The sequence below is a fragment of the Girardinichthys multiradiatus genome, chromosome 9, assembly GCF_021462225.1.
Source record: "Girardinichthys multiradiatus isolate DD_20200921_A chromosome 9, DD_fGirMul_XY1, whole genome shotgun sequence".
NCBI lineage: Eukaryota > Metazoa > Chordata > Actinopteri > Cyprinodontiformes > Goodeidae > Girardinichthys > Girardinichthys multiradiatus.
The window spans coordinates 29,892,859-29,913,498 of NC_061802.1; the positions used below are offsets into that span (position 1 = coordinate 29,892,859).

General features: G+C 42.4%; 1 protein-coding gene across 8 annotated transcripts in view; it reads left to right on the forward strand.

The window, feature by feature from the left end:
• The window catches only part of slc44a5b (solute carrier family 44 member 5b), a 56,889-nt gene extending 36,395 nt beyond the window's left edge, over positions 1-20,494 (forward strand). For 2 of the 8 annotated variants that reach the window (XM_047374496.1, XM_047374505.1), the window contains 15 exons: positions 1,271-1,354; positions 1,755-1,867; positions 1,996-2,127; positions 3,992-4,091; positions 4,173-4,265; positions 7,467-7,554; positions 7,817-8,079; positions 8,354-8,448; positions 8,538-8,641; positions 8,746-8,819; positions 9,149-9,219; positions 13,132-13,220; positions 16,957-17,041; positions 17,204-17,612; positions 18,597-19,919. In XM_047374496.1, the coding sequence (XP_047230452.1) occupies positions 1,271-1,354; positions 1,755-1,867; positions 1,996-2,127; positions 3,992-4,091; positions 4,173-4,265; positions 7,467-7,554; positions 7,817-8,079; positions 8,354-8,448; positions 8,538-8,641; positions 8,746-8,819; positions 9,149-9,219; positions 13,132-13,220; positions 16,957-17,041; positions 17,204-17,400 (1,588 nt within the window). In that variant the 3' untranslated portion in view covers positions 17,401-17,612; positions 18,597-19,919. Of the gene's footprint in view, positions 1-1,270; positions 1,355-1,754; positions 1,868-1,995; positions 2,128-3,991; positions 4,092-4,172; positions 4,266-7,466; positions 7,555-7,816; positions 8,080-8,353; positions 8,449-8,537; positions 8,642-8,745; positions 8,820-9,148; positions 9,220-13,131; positions 13,221-16,956; positions 17,042-17,203; positions 18,527-18,596; positions 19,920-20,050 lie in introns of those variants that run through there. The other 6 variants (XM_047374497.1, XM_047374504.1, XM_047374499.1 and 3 more) reach the window with 6 other exon arrangements.
• The last annotated feature ends 146 nt before the right edge of the window (positions 20,495-20,640 follow it).

Sequence of the window (20,640 nt, forward strand, 5' to 3'; positions counted from 1 at the left end):
TCTTTGTCCCTGAGGGCATTTGCAACTTTGTGGCATGGTGTAGAAACAATCATCTCATCTTGAATGTCACTAAAACAAAGGAGATGATTGTAGATTTTAAGAGAAACAGGAATAAGTCAAAAGCTATTTCCGTCATGGGAGAAGAAGTGGAGGTGGTGGAGGAGTATAAATACCTCGGTGTTCACCTGGACAACAGACTGGAGTGGAGATATAACTGTGAAGACATCTACAAGAAGGGACAGAGCAGACTGTACTTCTTGAGGAAGCTTAGGTCCTTTGGTGTTTGCAGTAAGATGCTGCATATCTTCTATAAGTCTGTTGTGGAGAGTGTGATCTCTTCTGCTATCATCTGCTGGGGAAGCAGCTTCAGAACCAGGGACTTAAAAAAGCTCAACAAGCTGATAAAGAAGGCTGGTTCTGTTCTGAGGACTCCTCTAGAACCTCTGGAGATCATTGTGGAAAGACGGATTCTTCATAAAATGAAGAACATTATGGAGAACCCTGAGCATCCTCTTCATGAGACTGTTGTACAACAACAGAGTGTCTTCAGTCAGAGGCTTCTTCAGATCTGCTGTAAGACGGAGCGCTACAGGAGATCCTTCCTGCCCATTTCATTTTCCTTTGGGATTAATAAAGTACTTTTGAATTTTGAATTGAATTTGCACACTGTGATGTTGCCTATGTCTCTTTTGGAGTAATCACTTCTTCCTCACTGAGTGGCATTTTTGCCCATGTCAGTACAGGACTGGTTTCATTGTGGATAATGAAACTCTTACCAGCTGCTGCAAGGATGTTCACATGGTCTTTTGTTTTTGTTTTGGGGTTATGATGCACATTTTTTAACCAAAATTCTGGGAGACAGAACCCATCACCTTCCTGATGATGCCTGGACATTCCCGTTTTGTTAATACTTGTGTACAAATGTTTGTCCTTCAGGCATCTGGAAATTGTTCCCAAAGATGAACTAGAGCTATCGAAGTCCACAACTCTCTTCCTGACAGCTTGGCTTTTTTCATATTGTAAAAGAAGGAAGCAGAGGTGTTCCAACATTTAATTCAGTTATTGGGAATTAACATATCAGAATGGCAGTCTTAGTGTATGTAAACTTCTAACATTCAAGAAACAAAAATAAAAAAAATCTAAGTTCATTCTGCACAGTAAATTACATACAACTAAACACAAGTAATACATGATATAGTTTCACAAAACTGTTCTTTAAATGTGTTTATTGTGCCCTGTTTCTCTCTCTCACCTTGTTACTCTAATACAGGAGAATAGCCAGTCTACTGAATGCAAAAGAAGTTGGCATGAAGATCTTGGAGGATTATGCAAATTCCTGGATATGGATCTTAATGTAAGCACGCCAGTGGGTTTTGTTAATGTTCTTAAAATTAATTACAAGCTTCTCTACAGGAAAATAAATTTTAACAAGAAGCCTACAAAGAAAGATATTTATATAAAAATCACCTTTTTACTGTTCACTTGTCAAATAATAGCCATATTTTAGTATACACAGTGAACTATTAGATTCATTAGATACTGTGAATACTTTGTTAATACACATAATTCCTGTTGTAAAAAGTGTTTGCTTATTTTGAGCTTCACATGCTGCACACTTTTCTACATTGGACAGACAAAGATGTAATTCTGTTTGAAAATGCTCGTACAAGTGAATGTATTTGGTTGACCACCACTACACAGAATAAGACAGTGTGTTTGCTTGTTCTGATGCCAACCCGTCTATGTTGCCACAGAGCCCTGGCAATAACCATGGTGCTCAGTCTGAGCTTCATCCTTCTGCTGCGCTATATTGCTTGTGTGATCCTGTGGTTCGTGATTTGCGGTGTCCTCTCTGCAGCTGGCTACGGTGAGTGTGCACTGACTCGCCTTACCGGTAGCTGCCAAGTGCACAACTTGGTCACATCTCAGTTTTACTCTCACTTCTGCTTGTTATAAATGGTCTGACAGTGCTTCTATTTTATGTCTTTCCCTCAGGTATCTGGCACTGTTTCAAAGAGTACAGTGTTCTGAAAACAAAGCCAGAGGGAAATGTCACCTTCTCTGATATAGGCTTCCAGGCAGATCTGAGCATTTACCTCGAGCACAGCCAGACATGGCTCATCTTCAGTACGTTATAATCAGCCATCATACCTACAGGTCCTTCTCAAAATATTAGCATATTGTGATAAAGTTAATTATTTTCCATAATGTCATGATGAAAATTTAACATTCATATATTTTAGATTCATTGCACATTAACTGAAATATTTCAGGTCTTTTATTGTCTTAATACGGATGATTGTGGCATACAGCTCATGAAAACCCAAAATTCCTATCTCACAAAATTAGCATATTTCATCCGACCAATAAAATAAAAGTGTTTTTAATACAAAAAACATCAACCTTCAAATAATCATGTACAGTTATGCACTCAATACTTGGTCGGGAATCCTTTGGCAGAAATGACTGCTTCAATGCGGCGTGGCATGGAGGCAATCAGCCTGTGGCACAGCTGAGGTCTTATGGAGGCCCAAGATGCTTCGATAGCGGCCTTTAGCTCATCCAGAGTGTTGGGTCTTGAGTCTCTCAACGTTCTCTTCACAATATCCCACAGATTCTCTATGGGGTTCAGGTCAGGAGGGTTGGCAGGCCAATTGAGCACAGTGATACCATGGTCAGTAAACCATTTACCAGTGGTTTTGGCACTGTGAGCAGGTGCCAGGTTGTGCGGAAAAATGAAATCTTCATCTCCATAAAGCTTTTCAGCAGATGGAAGCATGAAGTGCTCCAAAATCTCCTGATAGCTAGCTGCATTGACCCTGCCCTTGATAAAACACAGTGGACCAACACCAGCAGCTGACACGGCTCCCCAGACCATCACTGACTGTGGGTACTTGACACTGGACTTCTGGCATTTTGGCATTTCCTTCTCCCCAGTCTTCCTCCAGACTCTGGCACCTTGATTTCCGAATGACATGCAGAATTTGCTTTCATCTGAAAAAAGTACTTTGGACCACTGAGCAACAGTCCAGTGCTGCTTCTCTGTAGCCCAGGACTGGGGAATGCGGCACCTGTAGCCCATTTTCTGCACACGCCTGTGCACGGTGGCTCTGGATGTTTCTACTCCAGACTCAGTCCACTGCTTCCGCAGGTCCCCCAAGGTCTGGAATCGGCCCTTCTCCACAATCTTCCTCAGGGTCCGGTCACCTCTTCTCGTTGTTCAGCGTTTTCTGCCACACTTTTTCCTTCCCACAGACTTCCCACTGAGGTGCCTTGATACATCACTCTGGGAACAGCCTATTGGTTCAGAAATTTCTTTCTGTGTCTTACCCTCTTGCTTGAGGGTGTCAATAATGGCCTTCTGGACAGCAGTCAGGTCGGCAGTCTTACCCATGATTGGGGTTTTGAGTGATGAACCAGGCTGGGAGTTTTAAAGGCCTCAGGAATCTTTTGCAGGTGTTTAGAGTTAACTCGTTGATTCAGATGATTAGGTTCATAGCTCGTTTAGAGACCCTTTTAATGATATGCTAATTTTGTGAGATAGGAATTTTGGGTTTTCATGAGCTGTATGTCAAAATCATCCGTATTAAGACAATAAAAGACCTGAAATATTTCAGTTAGTGTGCAATAAATCTAAAATATATGAATGTTAAATTTTCATCATGACATTATGGAAAATAATTAACTTTATCACAATATGCTAATATTTTGAGAAGGACCTGTATATGTGAACTCTTTCTTTTCTAACTCTGGTTTATAATTTCATCTGCATGTTGTCTAATATGTCTGGCGGATGTTTCTGATCTCTGTGCCTGAATCCATGGCTGCACATGTGTTATTACCAAAGGTGGTCCACCTAATACCAAACAAATGTAATTTTGCCAAGTTCTTGTTACTTTGCTCTGCAGAAGCACAGTCATTAAATGATAAAATATTATAATAATAATTCATGAAGACCAGATAAGTGTTTGTTTTGGTGTTTGTTTTTTAGTGATCCTGCTTATTGTAATTGAGGCCATCATCGTGATTATACTGATTTTTCTGAGGTCGAGTCTAGGCGTCGCTTTTACACTAATGAAGGAGGGAAGCAGGTGAGTGTGAAAATAAGCTCTGAGCAGTAAACTGTATATTTGACCCTTTTTCATGAATACAACGTTTGATCTCGTTTCTAGGGCCATCTTTTACATCCTGTGTACTCTCTTCTACCCGATCATCACCTTTTTTCTTCTGGCCATCTGTATTGGCTACTCTACTGTCACAGCAGTGTATCCTTCTAACTAATCAGACACAGATATGGAGGAGTTGTGCTGCTTTTAGCAGTCTCTTCCAGTTAAGCTGTAGGAACATTCATGAGAGTTCTCTACAAGATAAGATCACGTTTACATAAAATATGGAGGTATTTTAGCAAGCAAGAATGTCCTGGAAATGTTCACTTATTTCAGTAAATCAGTTTAGAAAGTTTAGAATCAGTTTATAAAGTAAAACTTCTACACTATAGATTCAGTGTCCTGGAAAAGTACATATGATCACTAAAGATAATTGTTTATATAAATATTCTATCATACTGAAAAGTATGTTAGTGCAGTGCATAGTATATGCACGCAGTAATTGGTTGGTGCTCTTTTTGCGTGAATTACTGCATCAAAGCAGGATTGTACAGAGGTGATCAGCTTTTCTTAGATGTTAAAAAAAACCATGTTAAGACCTTGAAGCTGTCTAAAACTTCCTAGTAGACAGCTGCACTGACTTTAAACTTAAAAACACAAAGTGGACAAACACCAGCAATTGGAGCCGGATCGGTTTGATTACATTGTTTAAATATGAACATATGCCAAGGAAGGGTTTATACAGTAAAAAAAATTGTCACCATAAAACTATTTAAACAATCAAACACATTGTATATCATTAAATTATTTGCAAAACAGCACAACGAATTCAGTAAAATCAATGGAAAATAATCTATTTTTATTATGTACATAAATCTTATGTACATAAATTATTTGCTGGACAGTTAAGTGACTTTATGTTTTAAAATTAAGCAATAACATACAGATAGCCAACTCTTACAACAAACGTTTTTATGTTGCTATTATGTTCAGGCTTAAATATTGTGGCTGTTTATGATAAACTCTTCAAACATATACTCTCAAAAAAAGAACACTGTGAGTCTCTGAAAATAATTAAAAGACTAAGGGAGGCAAACCTCTAATAAATAAATTGACAGACATGTTTGTCTTTTATATCGTTAATATTGATTGGCCAGTTTGTAAAGAACAAAGTGCAAAAATATGTAGTTTTATCAGTCATTAACCTACTTGTCTTTGTTCTGGTTGTACCCGACATGTTGCCTATGTTTCTTTTTGCCCCTGTTATATATTTTTTCATTTTACAGGCAGAAGACCCTCTCTGGATCTGTCCACATTTCCCCTCCTCATTTTGTTTCTTGTGTCACCCTCAAATAAGTCAGAGTCCTCCGACATTCACATTAGTTCCAGTGCGTGCGCTTTATTTTCTGGACAAATAAAAAAAAAAGCAAAGGTTTTCATATTTGTTGTCGAACCCCAACACATCCCCCCACCACCCAACGCCATTATGCCCATAGGGGCACGATCCACTGCTTGAGAATGACTGGTCTACTGGTCTGGTCATTTTTCTAAGAAACCTTTCTGAGACACTGAAATGGGTTGTCATAAGCCATAAGCTATAACCCTTATAATTAACAAATAAATATATCAGTTTGTGTGTTATATATATATATATTCCCAGGTGGAAACAGAGGCTGGGGACTCGGGGTTAGACTCTTTCATCACCCAGGCTGAAGTCACCGAGGTGGTTTAAAAGCTCTGCGGTGGCAAGGCTTCGGGGGTGGATGAGATCCACCCTGAGTACCTCAAGTCTTTGGATGTTGTGGGGCTGTCATTGTTGACACGCCTCTTCAACATTGCGTGGCGGTCAGGGACAGTGCCTTTGGATTGGCAGACTGGGGTGGTGGTCCCCCTACATAAGAAGGGTGACCGGAGGGTGTGTTCCAACTACAGGGGATCACACTCCTCAGCCTCCCTGGTAAGGCCTACGCCAGGGTATTGGAGAGGAGAGTCTGGCCGATAGTCGAACCTCGGCTTCAGGAGGAGCAGTGTGGTTTTCGTCCCGACCGTGGAACACTGGACCAGCTCTATACCCTCTACAGGGTGCTCGAGGGTTAATGGGAGTTTGCCCAACCGGTCCACATGTGTTTTGTGGACCTGGAGAAAGCATTCGACTGTGTCCCTCGTGATGCCCTGTGGGGGGTGCTCCAGGAGTATGGAATCGGGGGCCCTTTATTAGGGGCCATCCGGTCCCTGTACAAGCGGAGCAGGAGTTTGGTCCGCATTGCCGGCACTAAGTCGGACCTGTTCCCAGTGCATGTTGGACTCCGGCAGGGCTGCCCTTTGTCACCGGTCCTGTTCATAACTTTTATGGACAGGATTTCTAGGCGCACCCAAGGGCCGGAGGGGGTCTGGTTTGGGGACCAGAGGATTTCGTGTGACGTGGTCCTGCTGGCCCCCTCTAGCCAAGACCTACAGCATGCACTGGGGCGGTTCGCAGCCAAGTGTGAAGCGGCTGGAATGAAGATCAGCTCCTCCAAGTCCGAGGCCATGGTTCTTGACCGGAAAAGGGTGGCTTGTCCTCTTCAGGTTGGAGGGGAGTTCCTGTCTCAAGTGGAGGAGTTTAAGTATCTTGGGGTCTTGTTCACGAGTGAGGGAAGAATTGAGCGGGAGATCGACAGACGGATCGGTGCGGCTGCCACAGTAATGGGGGCGCTGTGCCGGTCCGTTGTGGTGAAGAGAGAGCTGAACCGAAAATCGAAGCTCTCGATTTACCGGTCGGTCTACGTTCCTACCCTCACCTATGGCCATGAACTTTGGGTCATGACCGAAAGAACGAGATCCCGGATACAAGCGGCTGAAATGAGCTTCCTCCGTAGGGTGGCCGGGCACTCCCTTAGAGATAGGGTGAGGAGCTCGGCCATCCGGGACGGGCTCGGAGTAGAGCCACTGCTCCTCCACATCGAGAGGAGCCAGTTGAGGTGGCTCAGGCATCTATACCGTATGCCTCCTGGACGCCTTCCTCGGGAGGTGTTCCAGGCACGTCCCACCTGGAGGAGGCCCAGGGGACGGCCCAGGACACGCTGGAGGGACTATGTCTCTCGGCTGGCCTGGGAGCGCCTTGGGCTCCCCCCGGAGGAGCTGGAGGAGGTGTCTGGGGAGAGGGAAGTCTGGGCGTCTCAGCTGAGTCTGCTGCCCCCGCGACCCGGTCCCGGATAAAGCGGAAGACGACGAGTACGAGTATATATATATACAATTTAATATTGTAATGCATTGCAATCCCCCTGTTATTTGGTTTTTATGTACAGTAGTTATAAGAGACCGACTTTTTTATTTAGTCAGTGGTTTTTGGGTGAGCTGCCTTAACTGCTGTTCCCTCAGCTCTTTGGCATCTTCAGGTAAGGCGATCTACAAGGTGACACCCGCTGACGATCAGTGCATGTATGCAAACCTCACATGCAGTCCAAAGGTTAGCCCTACTCACTCACACATTGAAATACTAGCATGTTACAAATAAATTGTTTGTCTCAGAAGAATTTTCTAAGTTGCAATGTTTTGTTTTTATTTAAATTTTTTTTGTTTGTTTTTTTACGTTTTTGTTTCTGAAAGGACATATGCAACACAGTGTTTAATTAAAAAATAATGACCTCAGATGCACAGTCACCCTGTTCACAAGTCATATTAGGGGTATGTAACTTAATAACAAGATTATATCTGTTTCTATATTTCAGACCTTCAATCAGACCAATATTACCAAAGCTTGCCCTGGAGCTCAGTGCATGTTTGGTTTCTATGGCGGCGAGAGTGTGTACCACCGTTACATCCTGGTTCTCCATCTTTGTAACCTGTTTGTGTTCCTTTGGCTGGTCAACTTTGTCCTGGCCTTGGGGAAGTGCACCCTGGCAGGGGCTTTCGCCTCCTACTATTGGGCCAAGAAGAAACCAAAAGACATCCCTTCCTGCCCAGTTTACTCTTCATTCACCAGAGCCATACGGTAGGTTTCAGGCATTCTTTAAACCATGCTATTAACAGTTGTGTATATAAATATATTTTGAGAAGATTTGTTTTTGAATAACAAGCCACAAATGTAAAAAACAAATATAAAAAATAAAAGTTTGCTTACAAAATACTTGCCTTATGCTGTTGGTAACAAAGACAAAACAATTAATGAGATGACTCAAGCTAGGGAAGCTGATTGGTTTTAATTGTTTCTGTTCTAGTGTAAAAATTGACCACAGCTAAATGATCGCATTTTTTTTTCCTTACAGTTACCACACCGGTTCTCTAGCCTTTGGTTCTCTAATTCTTGCTATGGTGCAGATGATCCGAATTGTTCTTGAGAACCTTAATCACAAATTGAAAGGCAAGTTTGGACTGTTTGACAAACTGGTATCTTTATTATGATTAAAATGAACATTTATTTCAAATGAAATGTTGACGTTGTTCTTCCAGGCTCTCAAAATGCGTTGACTCGGTTCCTGCTTCACTGCCTCAGTTGCTGCTTCTGGTGCCTGGAAAAGTTTATCAAGTTTCTTAACACAAATGCATACATAATGGTAGGTTATTTCCAGGAGTACCGCTGATTCATTTATCCGTTGGGGCTATGGCCTAGCTCGAACCCTTGTGCTTAACTAACCGCACACTTTCTTTTCACCAACAGATAGCAATATATGGGCAGAACTTCTGCAGATCTTCCAGGGAGGCCTTTGATCTCCTAATGAGGAATATTGTTCGGTGTGTACTCGTGTTGGATTTCTGTTCTACCTGTCTAAACGTCAGCACATAACTTGCAGCACCGACCATCCAACAGTCAACAAATAGGTCTCACACTTCCATTTAAATTGGAAAATTTGCTTTTTGTAAACAAAGTTTGAGAAAACAACAGATTGGAAAATAAAAAGATTTAATGAACGCTGCAATGACACTTATTGGTCATTCAAGAAAGTGCACTTCCTTTGTAAATATTTTAACCCTCATTGTACACGTAATTGTGCTTAGAGTAACTTGTTTTAGAAAAGTCCTCTCTATCACTATATATCTTTGTTTTCACTTACCCTCTGAAGGGTGGTTGTCTTGGACAACGTCATCTCCTTTCTGCTGTTCTTGGGAAAATTGGTAATTTCAGGAGGAGTTGGTGAGTTTAACCTTCACTTGGTCTCTGTAAATAGAAGCATGTCAGAAACTGCTTCAGATCCCTATTTTGTCATTTTAAACACAATACTGAAGAATACTAATTTTAAAGTGCCTGTGACATCGAATTTTTATGATAAATCCAATTACATTTATGGAAAGGAAACACTGATAAAATATTCTAAAAAATAAATTCATGCCACTGAAATGAAGTTGTTGACATATATGGTCATAAATGTTTACTAAAAAGGCATTTCCAGACTACTCCTTTGCGATTTTGTTGCCCTCTTTTATGACGTCAAAGGAGAACCCCGCCACGTAAACTGACTGCTGCTACAATGGCAGCAACACAGACAGCAGCGAAGAATCTGATGTTTCTTTAGATATATTTCAGTCACTATCACAGAGATGCAGCAGTCAGGAGAAAAAAGTCAGCTTTCATCTCATGGCAGAGCACAAGTGCTGCGGCGTGCAGACGGCCATCTAAATCGACCAGAGTTTATTTTTGCCAGATGCAGGTTCACGGCCGGAGTCAGTATGCATGAATAAAAACGCACCACCAGGAACAGATCCAGCACAACATCCAGATTTTCTAAATAATTTACTAAAGACAGACTAGAGCTTGCTATATTAATAAATACACACATATATTTATATACCTGTATTTATTAGTAGTTGTTTACATTAGATCAAGTAGATCAGTTACTGGGCTTCATTAACTATAAACTGAAGAATTAAACATTAAATGCACTAAATTAAGCAACAAATATAGCTTCACTACACTCAGTGAACTCACCCATTGTAGAACAAAACATATAAAAATATCTGGATGCACAAAACAAAAAGTGAAGCAGTTTAACTTCCACAGAATGACTCGTTTTGGACTTGCTAACACATTTATCACTGGCTTTTACTGTGCGCTCTGTGTATGGTTCTTGGAGCACCTCCAGGGTTACAGTAAATACGGCACTGAGTGAAACAACCAGAGGCGAAGTGAGCAGCATGGAGCAGAAGCAGCAGACACAAGGGATGATTCAAGATCTGAAGACACTACCTGCTCTCATTTTTTTAAACTTTATGTTAAAATCTTTAGAGAAACATTTATTTAAATATATTGTGTGCATGTATAAATTTATCTTAAAAACGCACACAATTATAGATTATTAATTATTAATAATGAAAATAATAGTTTCGGATTTTTAATTATTAACAATAACTACTAAATGTACTTTTGCAACAAGGAAGTCTTCTTACCTGCTGAGCCTTGATTCGTTTAGCAACAGCAACAACAACCTTTTTTTGGCGATCTTTTAACATCAGATGCTTCAACATTCTTCCTCGTCTGTCAGATATCCTGACCTCTGACATTTTTCCTCTTGTGAATTCAGAGGTTTCTTGTTCGAAGCAGTTTGCCGAGAAGTCCTCCGATCACAACTGGCTGTGCTTGGTGGGACCAGCCCATCTGTCCCACGTTAGTTTTCCAGCTCTTATCCAGGCAACTCGGATCCTCTTCACTTCAGGGAAATGGTGCAAACTAACAGTTGCTGTCGTAGTGTTGCTGCCACCACCAGCAATGCACCATTTCACCATATTAATGCTGTTTTTATCTCAACTTGGCTTCAACCTGAACAGTTTATCATTGACGCTCAAACAATGAATGACCGGAGACTTCACTTTCACAGGATTTTCAGGCGACTTCGGACTTGCAAAATTTAACATTGATATATGCCTGTTTTATGTCACAAATGTCTTTTACCATATCTTTAATACTAATATGTCAATTACTACCCAATTTCTTCAATGTCAAGATGTTTTCTTTCCATTTCAATTTTGTGGGAAAAGTGTGTCACAGGCACTTTAAGAAGCTTTAAATTGAGTTGAGTTTGAGATTTAGAATCAAAGTCTTATCACCTAGATTAGACATGCAGAACTTTGCAGAAATATTTATGCACATTTAACATTGTTCTTCTTTTTGTCAAAACAACAAACTTCAGTGTAATTATCTGGATCTTATGTGATAAACCGACACAAAATAGTTCAGGACGTAAAATGGAAAAGCCTACGTGTTGTTTTTCTCTTTTTTTTTTTTACAAACAAAAATCAGAAAAGTGTGGCATGAATTTGTATTTAGCTGCTTATAATCTGATATCCCTAAATAAAATGTATTGTACATACCACCTTTATAAAACACCTAATTAATTGTGTTACTTTATTTCAGTATAAAAACAGCGCTTCTGTGTTGTCCAGCGGGTATTGGGTGGGAGGCAGGGGAAACGGGCTGGATTTATATAGTGCTTTTCTAGTCATACTGATTACATTCACCCTGTCACTCTCACAAACTCACACCCACACAGATTCATACACCGATATTTATATCGGTAGGCAATTTGGGGCTCAGTGCCTTGCCCAGAGGCACATCGACATGTGGCAGAAGGAAGATGGAATTGAACCCACAACTTTTCAATTGCAAGAAGGTCACTCCTACCCATTGTGCCACAGTCACCCTGGAATACATACAACAATGAAGGTTGCAAGTCCATCACAGAGAGCACAGAGATACACAGAATGAACCACCATGTATGCACAGTCATCCCTAAGGGAATTTCAAAGAGATCAGTTAACCCAACATGCAGGTTTTCAGACATCTGTTAGTGAGTACCCGATAAGAACCCACGTATGTACAGGGAGAACAGTTCATATAAAAAGGCCTTGGTCATGGTTCAAGCCCAGCACCTTCTTGCTGCAGGGAAACAGTGTTATCACCACCCAACACCACTTTTCAATCCATCATCTAAAAATGGAAGCCTACCAAAACATGTTTGTCCTCCTAAAATGACAATCCAGGCAAGTAGAGCTTTAATCAGAGAAGAAACAAGTAGGCCAGTGATTACTCTGAAGGAGCTGCAGAGGACCACACCTCAGGTGGGAGAATATGTTAACAAGGCAGCTATTAGTTGTGCACTGCAAAATTATGGTTTTTATGGAAGTGTGACAAGAAAAAAAGCTATTGTTGCAACAAAGCCATGGAAAGTCACATTTAAGGTTTGCCACAAACCAAGTAAGGGACACAGCAAACATGGAAGAAGGTCATGTTCAATTTTAAGACCCAAATGTTCAATTTGAGTCAGAAATGTCACATTTTGGCCTTCATGCCAAGCACTGTTTGTTAAGGAAAACAACACTGTACATCACACTGAACACATCACCCAACCGTGCCACATAATGGTGGCAGCATCATACTGGGGGATGGTTCTCATCAGCAAATACAAGGAAGCTGGTCAAAATTAAGGGAAATAAAACCTGTTGGAGGCAGTAAAAGACATGAGACTAAGGCAGAACTTCACCACTAAATCCAACTGAGAATTTATAGCAGGACATGGAAACTGTTGCTCACAGATGCTTACCATCTAATCTGACTGGGTTTAAGCTATTCTGCAAAGAAGAATGGGCAAAAATTTAAAGTTTCTGGATGTTGATAGCTGATAAAGACATACCACAGAAGACTGGCAGCTGTGGATGCAGTAACACAGGTATTATTGGTTGACTTGGGGATGAATTCATAAGCCATACTTTTCAGGATTTTTATTTTTTAAATAATAATAACCACATATTATTTCCCTTTCACTTCAGAATTGTGTACTAAATTGTTTTAATCTTGTACATAATATCCCAATTTAATACCTTGAAGTTTGTGGTTGTCACAAAATGTTTGCAAGACACTGTAAGCACCTTAACAATTGTACAGTTACATTTCCTCAGACAGTATAGTAATGTATTTGTTGAACTTAATGTGTAAGATGTATTTATCCAATTAATATTGATGCACCTGTGCCATTTTAACACAATCTGTAGACTATATTTCAGAAGTAAAAGATGACTCATTTATCTAGACATGTTTAATTTTTTTTTTTTTCAGGGGTCCTTGCATTTTTCTTCTTCTCAAAAAGAATACCACTTTTTCAAGAAGTGGTACCTCAGCTAAACTTCAGTTGGGTCCCCCTACTGGTAAGAAGTTCAAATGTGAGCCCCAGTGAGCTACTGTAAGGTTCTTACAACGTCTATTTGTTGTTAACACATAAACATACTGTATAACTGATTCAACTATAGAGAGATAGTTTTCAATCAACTCACATCTTGCTCCTTTTGATTATGTTTTCATGCAGAGCTGTTTGTTGAAGTTTGGGGTAATGCTAGGATGTTTTGTCTCTGTTTTATGTGGAGTTGATAATTTGCCTCATAATTTATAACTTATTTTAACACTGCTCCATTTAACCATACTCGTACTCGTCGTCTTCTGCTTCGTCTGGGTCGAGGGGGCAGCAGGCTTGGTAGAGACACCCAGACGTCCCTCTCCCCAGACACCTCCTCCAGCTCCTCCGGGGGGAGCCCAAGGCATTCCCAGGCCAGCCAAGAGACATAGTCCCTCCAGCGTGTCCTGGGCCGTCCCCTGGGCCTCCTCCCAGTGGGACGTTCCTGGAACACCTTCCGAGGAAGGCCCCCAGGAGGCACCCGGTATAGATGCCCGAGCCACCTCCGTAGGTTGGAGTATCCGTCCAACCTACGGAGGAAGCTCATTTCCGCCGCTTGTATCCGGGATCTCGTTCTTTCGGTCATGACCCAACGTTCATGGCCATAGGTGAGGGTAGGAACATAGACCGACCGGTAAATCGAGAGCTTTGCTTTTCTGCTCAGCTCTCTCTTCACCATGTAATGGTCCCCATTACTGCAGCAGCCACATCCATCTGTCTGTCGTTCTTCCGCTCCATTCTCCCCTCACTTGTGAACCAGACTCCAAAATACTTTAACTCCTGCACTTGAGGCAGGAACTCCCCTCCCACCTGACGAGGACAAGCCACCCTTTTCCGGTCGAGAACCTTGGCCTTGGAGTTGGAGGAGCTGATCTTCATCCCAGCCACTTCACATTCGGCTGTGAACCGCCCCAGTCCGTGCTGTAGGTCTTGGCTAGAGGGGGTCAGCAGGACCACGTCATCTGCAAAAAGAAGAGACCAAATCCACTGGTCCCCAAACCAGACCTCCTCCGGCCCTTGGCTGTGCCTAGAAATCCTGTCCATAAAATTTATGAACAGGACCGTTGACAAAGGGCAGCCCTGCCGGAGTCCAACATGCATCGGGAACAGGTCCAACCTAGTGCCGGCAATGCGGACCAAACTCCTTACTTCTGAAGCACCCCCCACAGGGCACCATAAGGGACACAGTCGAATGCCTTCTCCAGGTCCACAAAACACATGTGGACCGATTGGGCAAACACTAATGAACCCTTGAGTACCCTGGAGAGGGTGTAGAGCTGGTCCAATGTTCCACAGCGGGGAAGAAAACCACACTGCTCCTCCTGAAGCTGAGGTTCGACTATCGGCCAGACTCTCCTCTCCAATACCCTGGCGTAGGCCTTACCAGGGCGGCTGAGGAGTGTGATACCCCTATAGTTGGAACACACCCTATGGTCAGCCTTCTTATGAAGGGGGACCACCACCCCGGTCTGCCAGTCCAGAGGCACTCTCCCCAACCGCCACGCATTGTTGAAGAGGCGTGTCAACAATGACAGCCCCACAACATCCAGAGACTTGAGGTACTCAGGGCGGATTTCATCCACCCCCAAAGCCCTGCCACCGTGGAGCACTTCAGCCTGGGTGATGAAAGAATCCAACCCCGAGTACCCAGCCTCTGCTTCTACCAGGGAATGTGTGATGGCAGGACTGAGGAGATCCTCAAAGTACTCCTTCCGCTGCCCGATAATGTCCCCAGTCGAGGTCAACAACTCCCCACCCCCACTGTAAACAGTGTTGGCGAAGCACTGCTTCCCCTCCCGAGGCGCCGGACGGTTTGCCAGAATCGCTTTGAGGCCTACCCGTAGTCCTTCTCCATGGCCTCACCGAACTTCTCCCAGGCCCGTGTTTTTGCCTCTGCCCCGGCCCGGGCCCCGACATGCTTGGCCTCACGGTACCCGTCAGCCACCTCAGGAGTCCCACAAGCCAACCACAGCCGATAGGACTCCTTCTTCAGTTTGACAGCGTCCCTTACTGCCGGTGTCCACCAATGGGTTCAGGATTGCCGCCGTGACAGGCACCGCAGACCTTACGGCCACAGCTACGGGCAGCAGCATCGACAATAGATGCGGAGAACATGATCCATTCGGACTCTATGTCTCCAACCTACCCCAGAATCTGGTCTAAGGTCTCCTGGAAGTAGGGGCCGAATACATCCCTGGCCGAGGGCTCCGCCAGACGATCCCAGCAGACCCTCACTATGCCATGGACTTGCCAGGTCTGTCCGGATTTCTACTCCTCCAGCGGATCCAACTCACCAGCAGGTGGTGATCATTGGACAGCTCAGCCCCTCTCTTCACCCGAGTGTCCAAAACATGCGGCCGAAGGTCTGATGATACGACAACAAAGTCGATCATTGACCTCCTGCCTAGGGTATCCTGGTGCCAAGTGCACTGATGGACACCCTTATGTTTGAACATGGTGTTCATTATGGACAATTTGTGATTAGCACAGAAGTCCAATAACAAAACACCACTCAGATTCACATTGGGGAGGCCATTCCTCCCGATCACGCTTCTCCAGATGTCACTGTCGTTTCCCACGTGGGTGATGAAGTCTTCCAGCAGAATAATGTCCCCGGGAGGGGCACTATGCAGCACCACCGACAGGGACACCAAGAAGACCAGGTACTCTGCACTACCGCTCGGCCCGTAGGCCAAAACGACAGTCAGAGAACTATACCCAACCCGAAGGCACGGGGATGTGACCCTCTCATCCACTGGGGTAAACCCCAACATGAGACGGCTGAGCTGGGGGGCAAAAGGCAAACCCACCCCAGCTCACCGCCTCTCCCCATTGGCCACTCCAGAGTAGAAGAGAGTCCAGTCTCTCTCGAGGAGATGGGTTCCAGAGCCCACGCTGTGGATGGAGGTAAGCCTGACTATTTCTAGTTGATATCTCTTGACCTCCCGCAAAAACTCAGGCTTCCAAAGATCAGGCTGCCGATGTCTCCACCTTCGTCCGCTGTCCAATCCTCTTTGCACCGGTCCCTCATGTTCCCCCTGCAGGTGGTGGGCCCACTGGGGGATGGCCTCGTATCTCTCATTCGGGCTTCTCATAGCCCGACAACATAGTCTCTAGGATAATTCGAGCACTCAAACCCCTCCATCACGTTAAGGTAGCGGTTCAAGGAGGGGCCAGTTAACCGTGTGCAACTGTGTTTTTTTGTTTTGTTTTTTCTGTCCAGTTAACCGTGTGCAGAAAAGGCCTGCTGAAAACGTTCTCTTGCTTCATTCATTGTAGCACTTTCCTTTGAACATGAGAAAACACCATACAAACAAACAGGGAGCTAAAGCAGCCAAAACAGTCTCTTTGAATGTCATTGTAAAGGATGAAATCTCCTATATAACATAAACGAAATGTTCTATAATTAAAATAAAGTTCATAGCCTACAAGACAGCTTTGCAAGCTGTGGACACCAAAATACTCTGTGCAGCCAATGTTTTAACATCACAGTCAGTGGCAGCATGGCTCACTTGAAATCAGGTCAACAGGTATTAAGAGTTGAGTTTAGTCAGGAACTTATTAATCATTAAAAAATGCATTAATGAGGGTCCTGATCTGACACTTGGAATCAAACTGGGACCTCGCTATATTGTTTGTGTTGTTGAAATTCTGCTCTTTGTTGCATAAAAAAACTAAATGATATGCCAACTGAAAGCATCTCATTCTTTCAGACGGTGATAATTGGGTCATTCATGATCACGAGTGGCTTTTTTAATGTCTACGCCATGTGTGTGGACACGCTGTTCCTGTGCTTTTGTAAGTATGCAGTATTTTCCATACTTATTACATCAAGCATAAACTCAGCTGTTGATTGTGTTTTTTTCTACAAAGCTAGCTCTAACTTACTCTAAAAGACTTTCCAGGTTATTTACTGTTCCGCCTTTTTCTATATGCCATTACTTATTTTTCTCCACTAAGCCTTTCATTTTCTTTCTCCTTCTGGCTGTTTCTGTTGCACCGCTCGCCTGTCTTCCTTCCTGCTGTTTTCCCCCTGTCCTGGGATATGGTCTCAGGTGAAGACCTGGAGAGGAATGATGGCTCTTCTTCCAGGCCCTACTACACATCTCCAGGCCTGCTCAAGATCCTCCGCAAAGGAGAGGAGCGTACCAAATTGAGTGCTTCCTCCTGAGCGACGTGCGCCTGTTTTCCTGAACTTTTGATCCTGACTCACTTCTCCAAATCTGGTATGTGTGTGGCGGCTCTGCAAGTTCTCGAGGGCTAAACATCTAAACTGGATGCAGTCAGGATGCGACCCTGAAAGGACATGTTAACGATTCAGGTCCCAAAGCATAGTGGACCAGAAGAACACTTGGCTTCACCTCCTCTCGTGAGCCAGTTTTGGATACTTGCCTTTTTTGTCTGCTGTACTTTTCTTCATGTTTCTTTGTATTTTCTGCTGACCTCTGCCTTACTTTGAGGGTACACATCAATACACAGGATGGATGCACAAGCTGAGACCTGTTGTTTGTTTTAAACCCAAACAAAAATAGGGAGCTTAAATTGTACAGATGCCACTGATGGACTATGGTCTAAAGCATCATCTTAAAAAGTGTTGGACTTCTGGGGCACTTTCTTATCGCACTTTGATCTTTTAGTGTGAAATCGTTATCTGTTTAATTTGCCCACAGTAAAGGAATCATGTGTTTTATTTCCTGCCTGCAGCATGATTGTTTTGCTGTTGTTTACCATGTTTTAGGTGGTTTTCATCCTTCGTAATTCTAAAACAAATCCCCAAATTATTTGAACATTACACCCAGCTAAATAGTTTCGTATTTTCGGTTCACTACGCAATCATTTTCATTTTATTTAATACCCCCTTGTATGTACTGAAACACAGAGACTTGTGGGAGGTTAAGACTTTAAAATAAATTTAATGGTTATTGCTTAAAATCTGGACAGAACCTGAGTATTTTCAGCAAATCTGAATGCAGCCACTAGTTTATGTGCCTAGTTGTCAAAAAAAAAAGAATGAAAAAGGTTCCTTCTTCTGTGATTTTAGAACTAACACCAGGTGTTTTTGGGATAAAGTTTATAAAAGGATCTCAAAGCCATTTTTGGTATTTTTTATTATTATTATTGGATTGTTTAGATGTTGTGCTGTTTTAAGACTCAGTATAATACACACGTCTGTCTGGAGGTTAGTATATGTTCTTTTTGTACATAACTTTTTTTTTAAACTTAATGAATCCAATAAAAGTGTGATCAATTGTTTTTGAATAAACATACATGGATGACGTATCACCCAGTGCATTCGTAGAGCTTTTAATTTGAACGTGTTATCACAAATGTCTTTAATGTTGTCTTTCCACAGTGTGCGATCTGGAGGTGAATAACGGCTCTCCAACCAAGCCCTACCACATGGACCCACTCCTGATGAATATCTTCACGAATAAGAGACAGATATAGAAGAAGTGCTGGAATAGACATCGCCATTATTAAAGCATGGTACAGGCAAATGAGGCAGAAAACTATCAAAGATCATTTTAACTGGCATGAGCTTCGGTAAAAATGTATTGTATTCAGACTCTTTACAACTTACACCAAGAGTAAGCTGATCTCAACCTTTTGCTATTAACATATTATTTGTAATCTTGTTTACATTTGCAGTCATGTTACACAAGATGTTCTAGGAACAACAGATTTCTTTATTGGGACTGCAGTAGCCTCAACTTTTGTTGCACTTTAAACTCTTGTAGTTGCTAGTTTCTGCCATGTGAGGGAGCCAGTTATTTTTACATGGCATATACTGGATGTACAACTGGTAAATGATAAATGTACTGCTGAATTTATAGCTTAAAAGGCCTGAGAAATATTTCACAGTATTCACCAAAGAATGTTTATTACTGGAATTGTTTATTCCAGATGCTTGTTTATGTGATTTTATTTAAAAGGCAACCTACTTTACGCAAATATGAAGTGTTTTTTTTAGGTAAATTATTTTTTATTAGTGTTTTGAAAGAGTGTCTCAGAAGCACAACTGTTTGTTTTCCATCCTGTTCTGTTTTATTGCTTTACTTCATGGTGCTGATATATAGGTATACCAATGTGTTGACTAGAGGGAAATGCAGTAAGGTTACTGAAGGTTTTGTTAACTATTGTGGGAAATAGAAGATGTTCAAAGTTTAAAATTTGTACAAAGGCTTTTTTTTTTTTTGAGGGGGGGGGGGGGGGGGTGTTCTCAGCTAAACTGACATCCCTACTGAACTCAGATGCACTTTGTGTTTTTAAAATCAGGCGAATGCTGTTAGGCACTTGCAGTAAAACTCACCTTTTCTTAGCAATTGCTACTGCAGTAGAGAACATCTTAAACTGTAAATATTTCACGCAACTTACTGCAAAGGTCTAACAATATTCTTTCACTGCCTCCTACAAGGAGTTGCTGACTTGCTTCTGCAGGACATCTGAACCCAATTCGACACAGTTTCCATCCAGCTGTTTGGTGGATGCAGTTCTGGGGGTTCATTTTTTTTAACTGTGTTTAATTGTAAAACCCAGTGAGGTGCACCTTTTATGTCTTTCCTTTTTGAGACAAATTCTACAAAAGAATCAAATGTAAAGTTCAATGTCGATTCAATTTACTTGGAAATATATTGAATAAATGAGCATCTTAGCTGTCCGCTGAGTCTCAAAATTCTTTATTTTGCCTTATTTCTATTTTTTATCCCACCTGGACTCATGCATTTGTTTAAAATGGTCTTTATCTCTCAATCTTTAAATTCGACTCATGTTTGTGAGTCTTTGCCTGAAGTGTGTGTCAAACCCTAGAGCCTGCCCCCATGGTACCTGAGTGACAGCGCTGCCAGATTTTACACACCCACGGCACCCGTTGGAGCTGAACATGCCAAGACCTGAAACCATTGAGGTAAAGCCAAACAACAGTACTTGTGGATGAAGAACAGGACAAATGAAGCATGTAATGTTTCAGCGGGGCATGGTGCACATGTAGCATGTTTTCATTTCTGTGTTACGCTGAATTGTTGCTGGACCCCTTGTTTGAATCATGCATCTCTCTTTGTTGTTGTGTATGTAGCGAAGGTCCCACCAGGGGGGGTGTACTTCAGATCTGATAAGTGTAGTAAAACTTTGTTTTTATATGCCCTCCTCTCCCTACCATGCCTGAAAATAAGATTCTTTTGGTCAACCACAGTCAACAAGTAGACACAAGTTAGTCCTCCCTGCTAGTAAAATATGACCCAGTTTTCTTGCTAAAACTCTTCAAAAGCAAGCTGCATGTGAAAATATTCCTGTTGGATTCACAAAAACTATGTTTTGCAACATGTGCTTCAACGATAAACTGCTGTTGTGCTATTTGGCCTTTTTCCACTCTAAGCACCATTTGTTCAATCATTTCCACG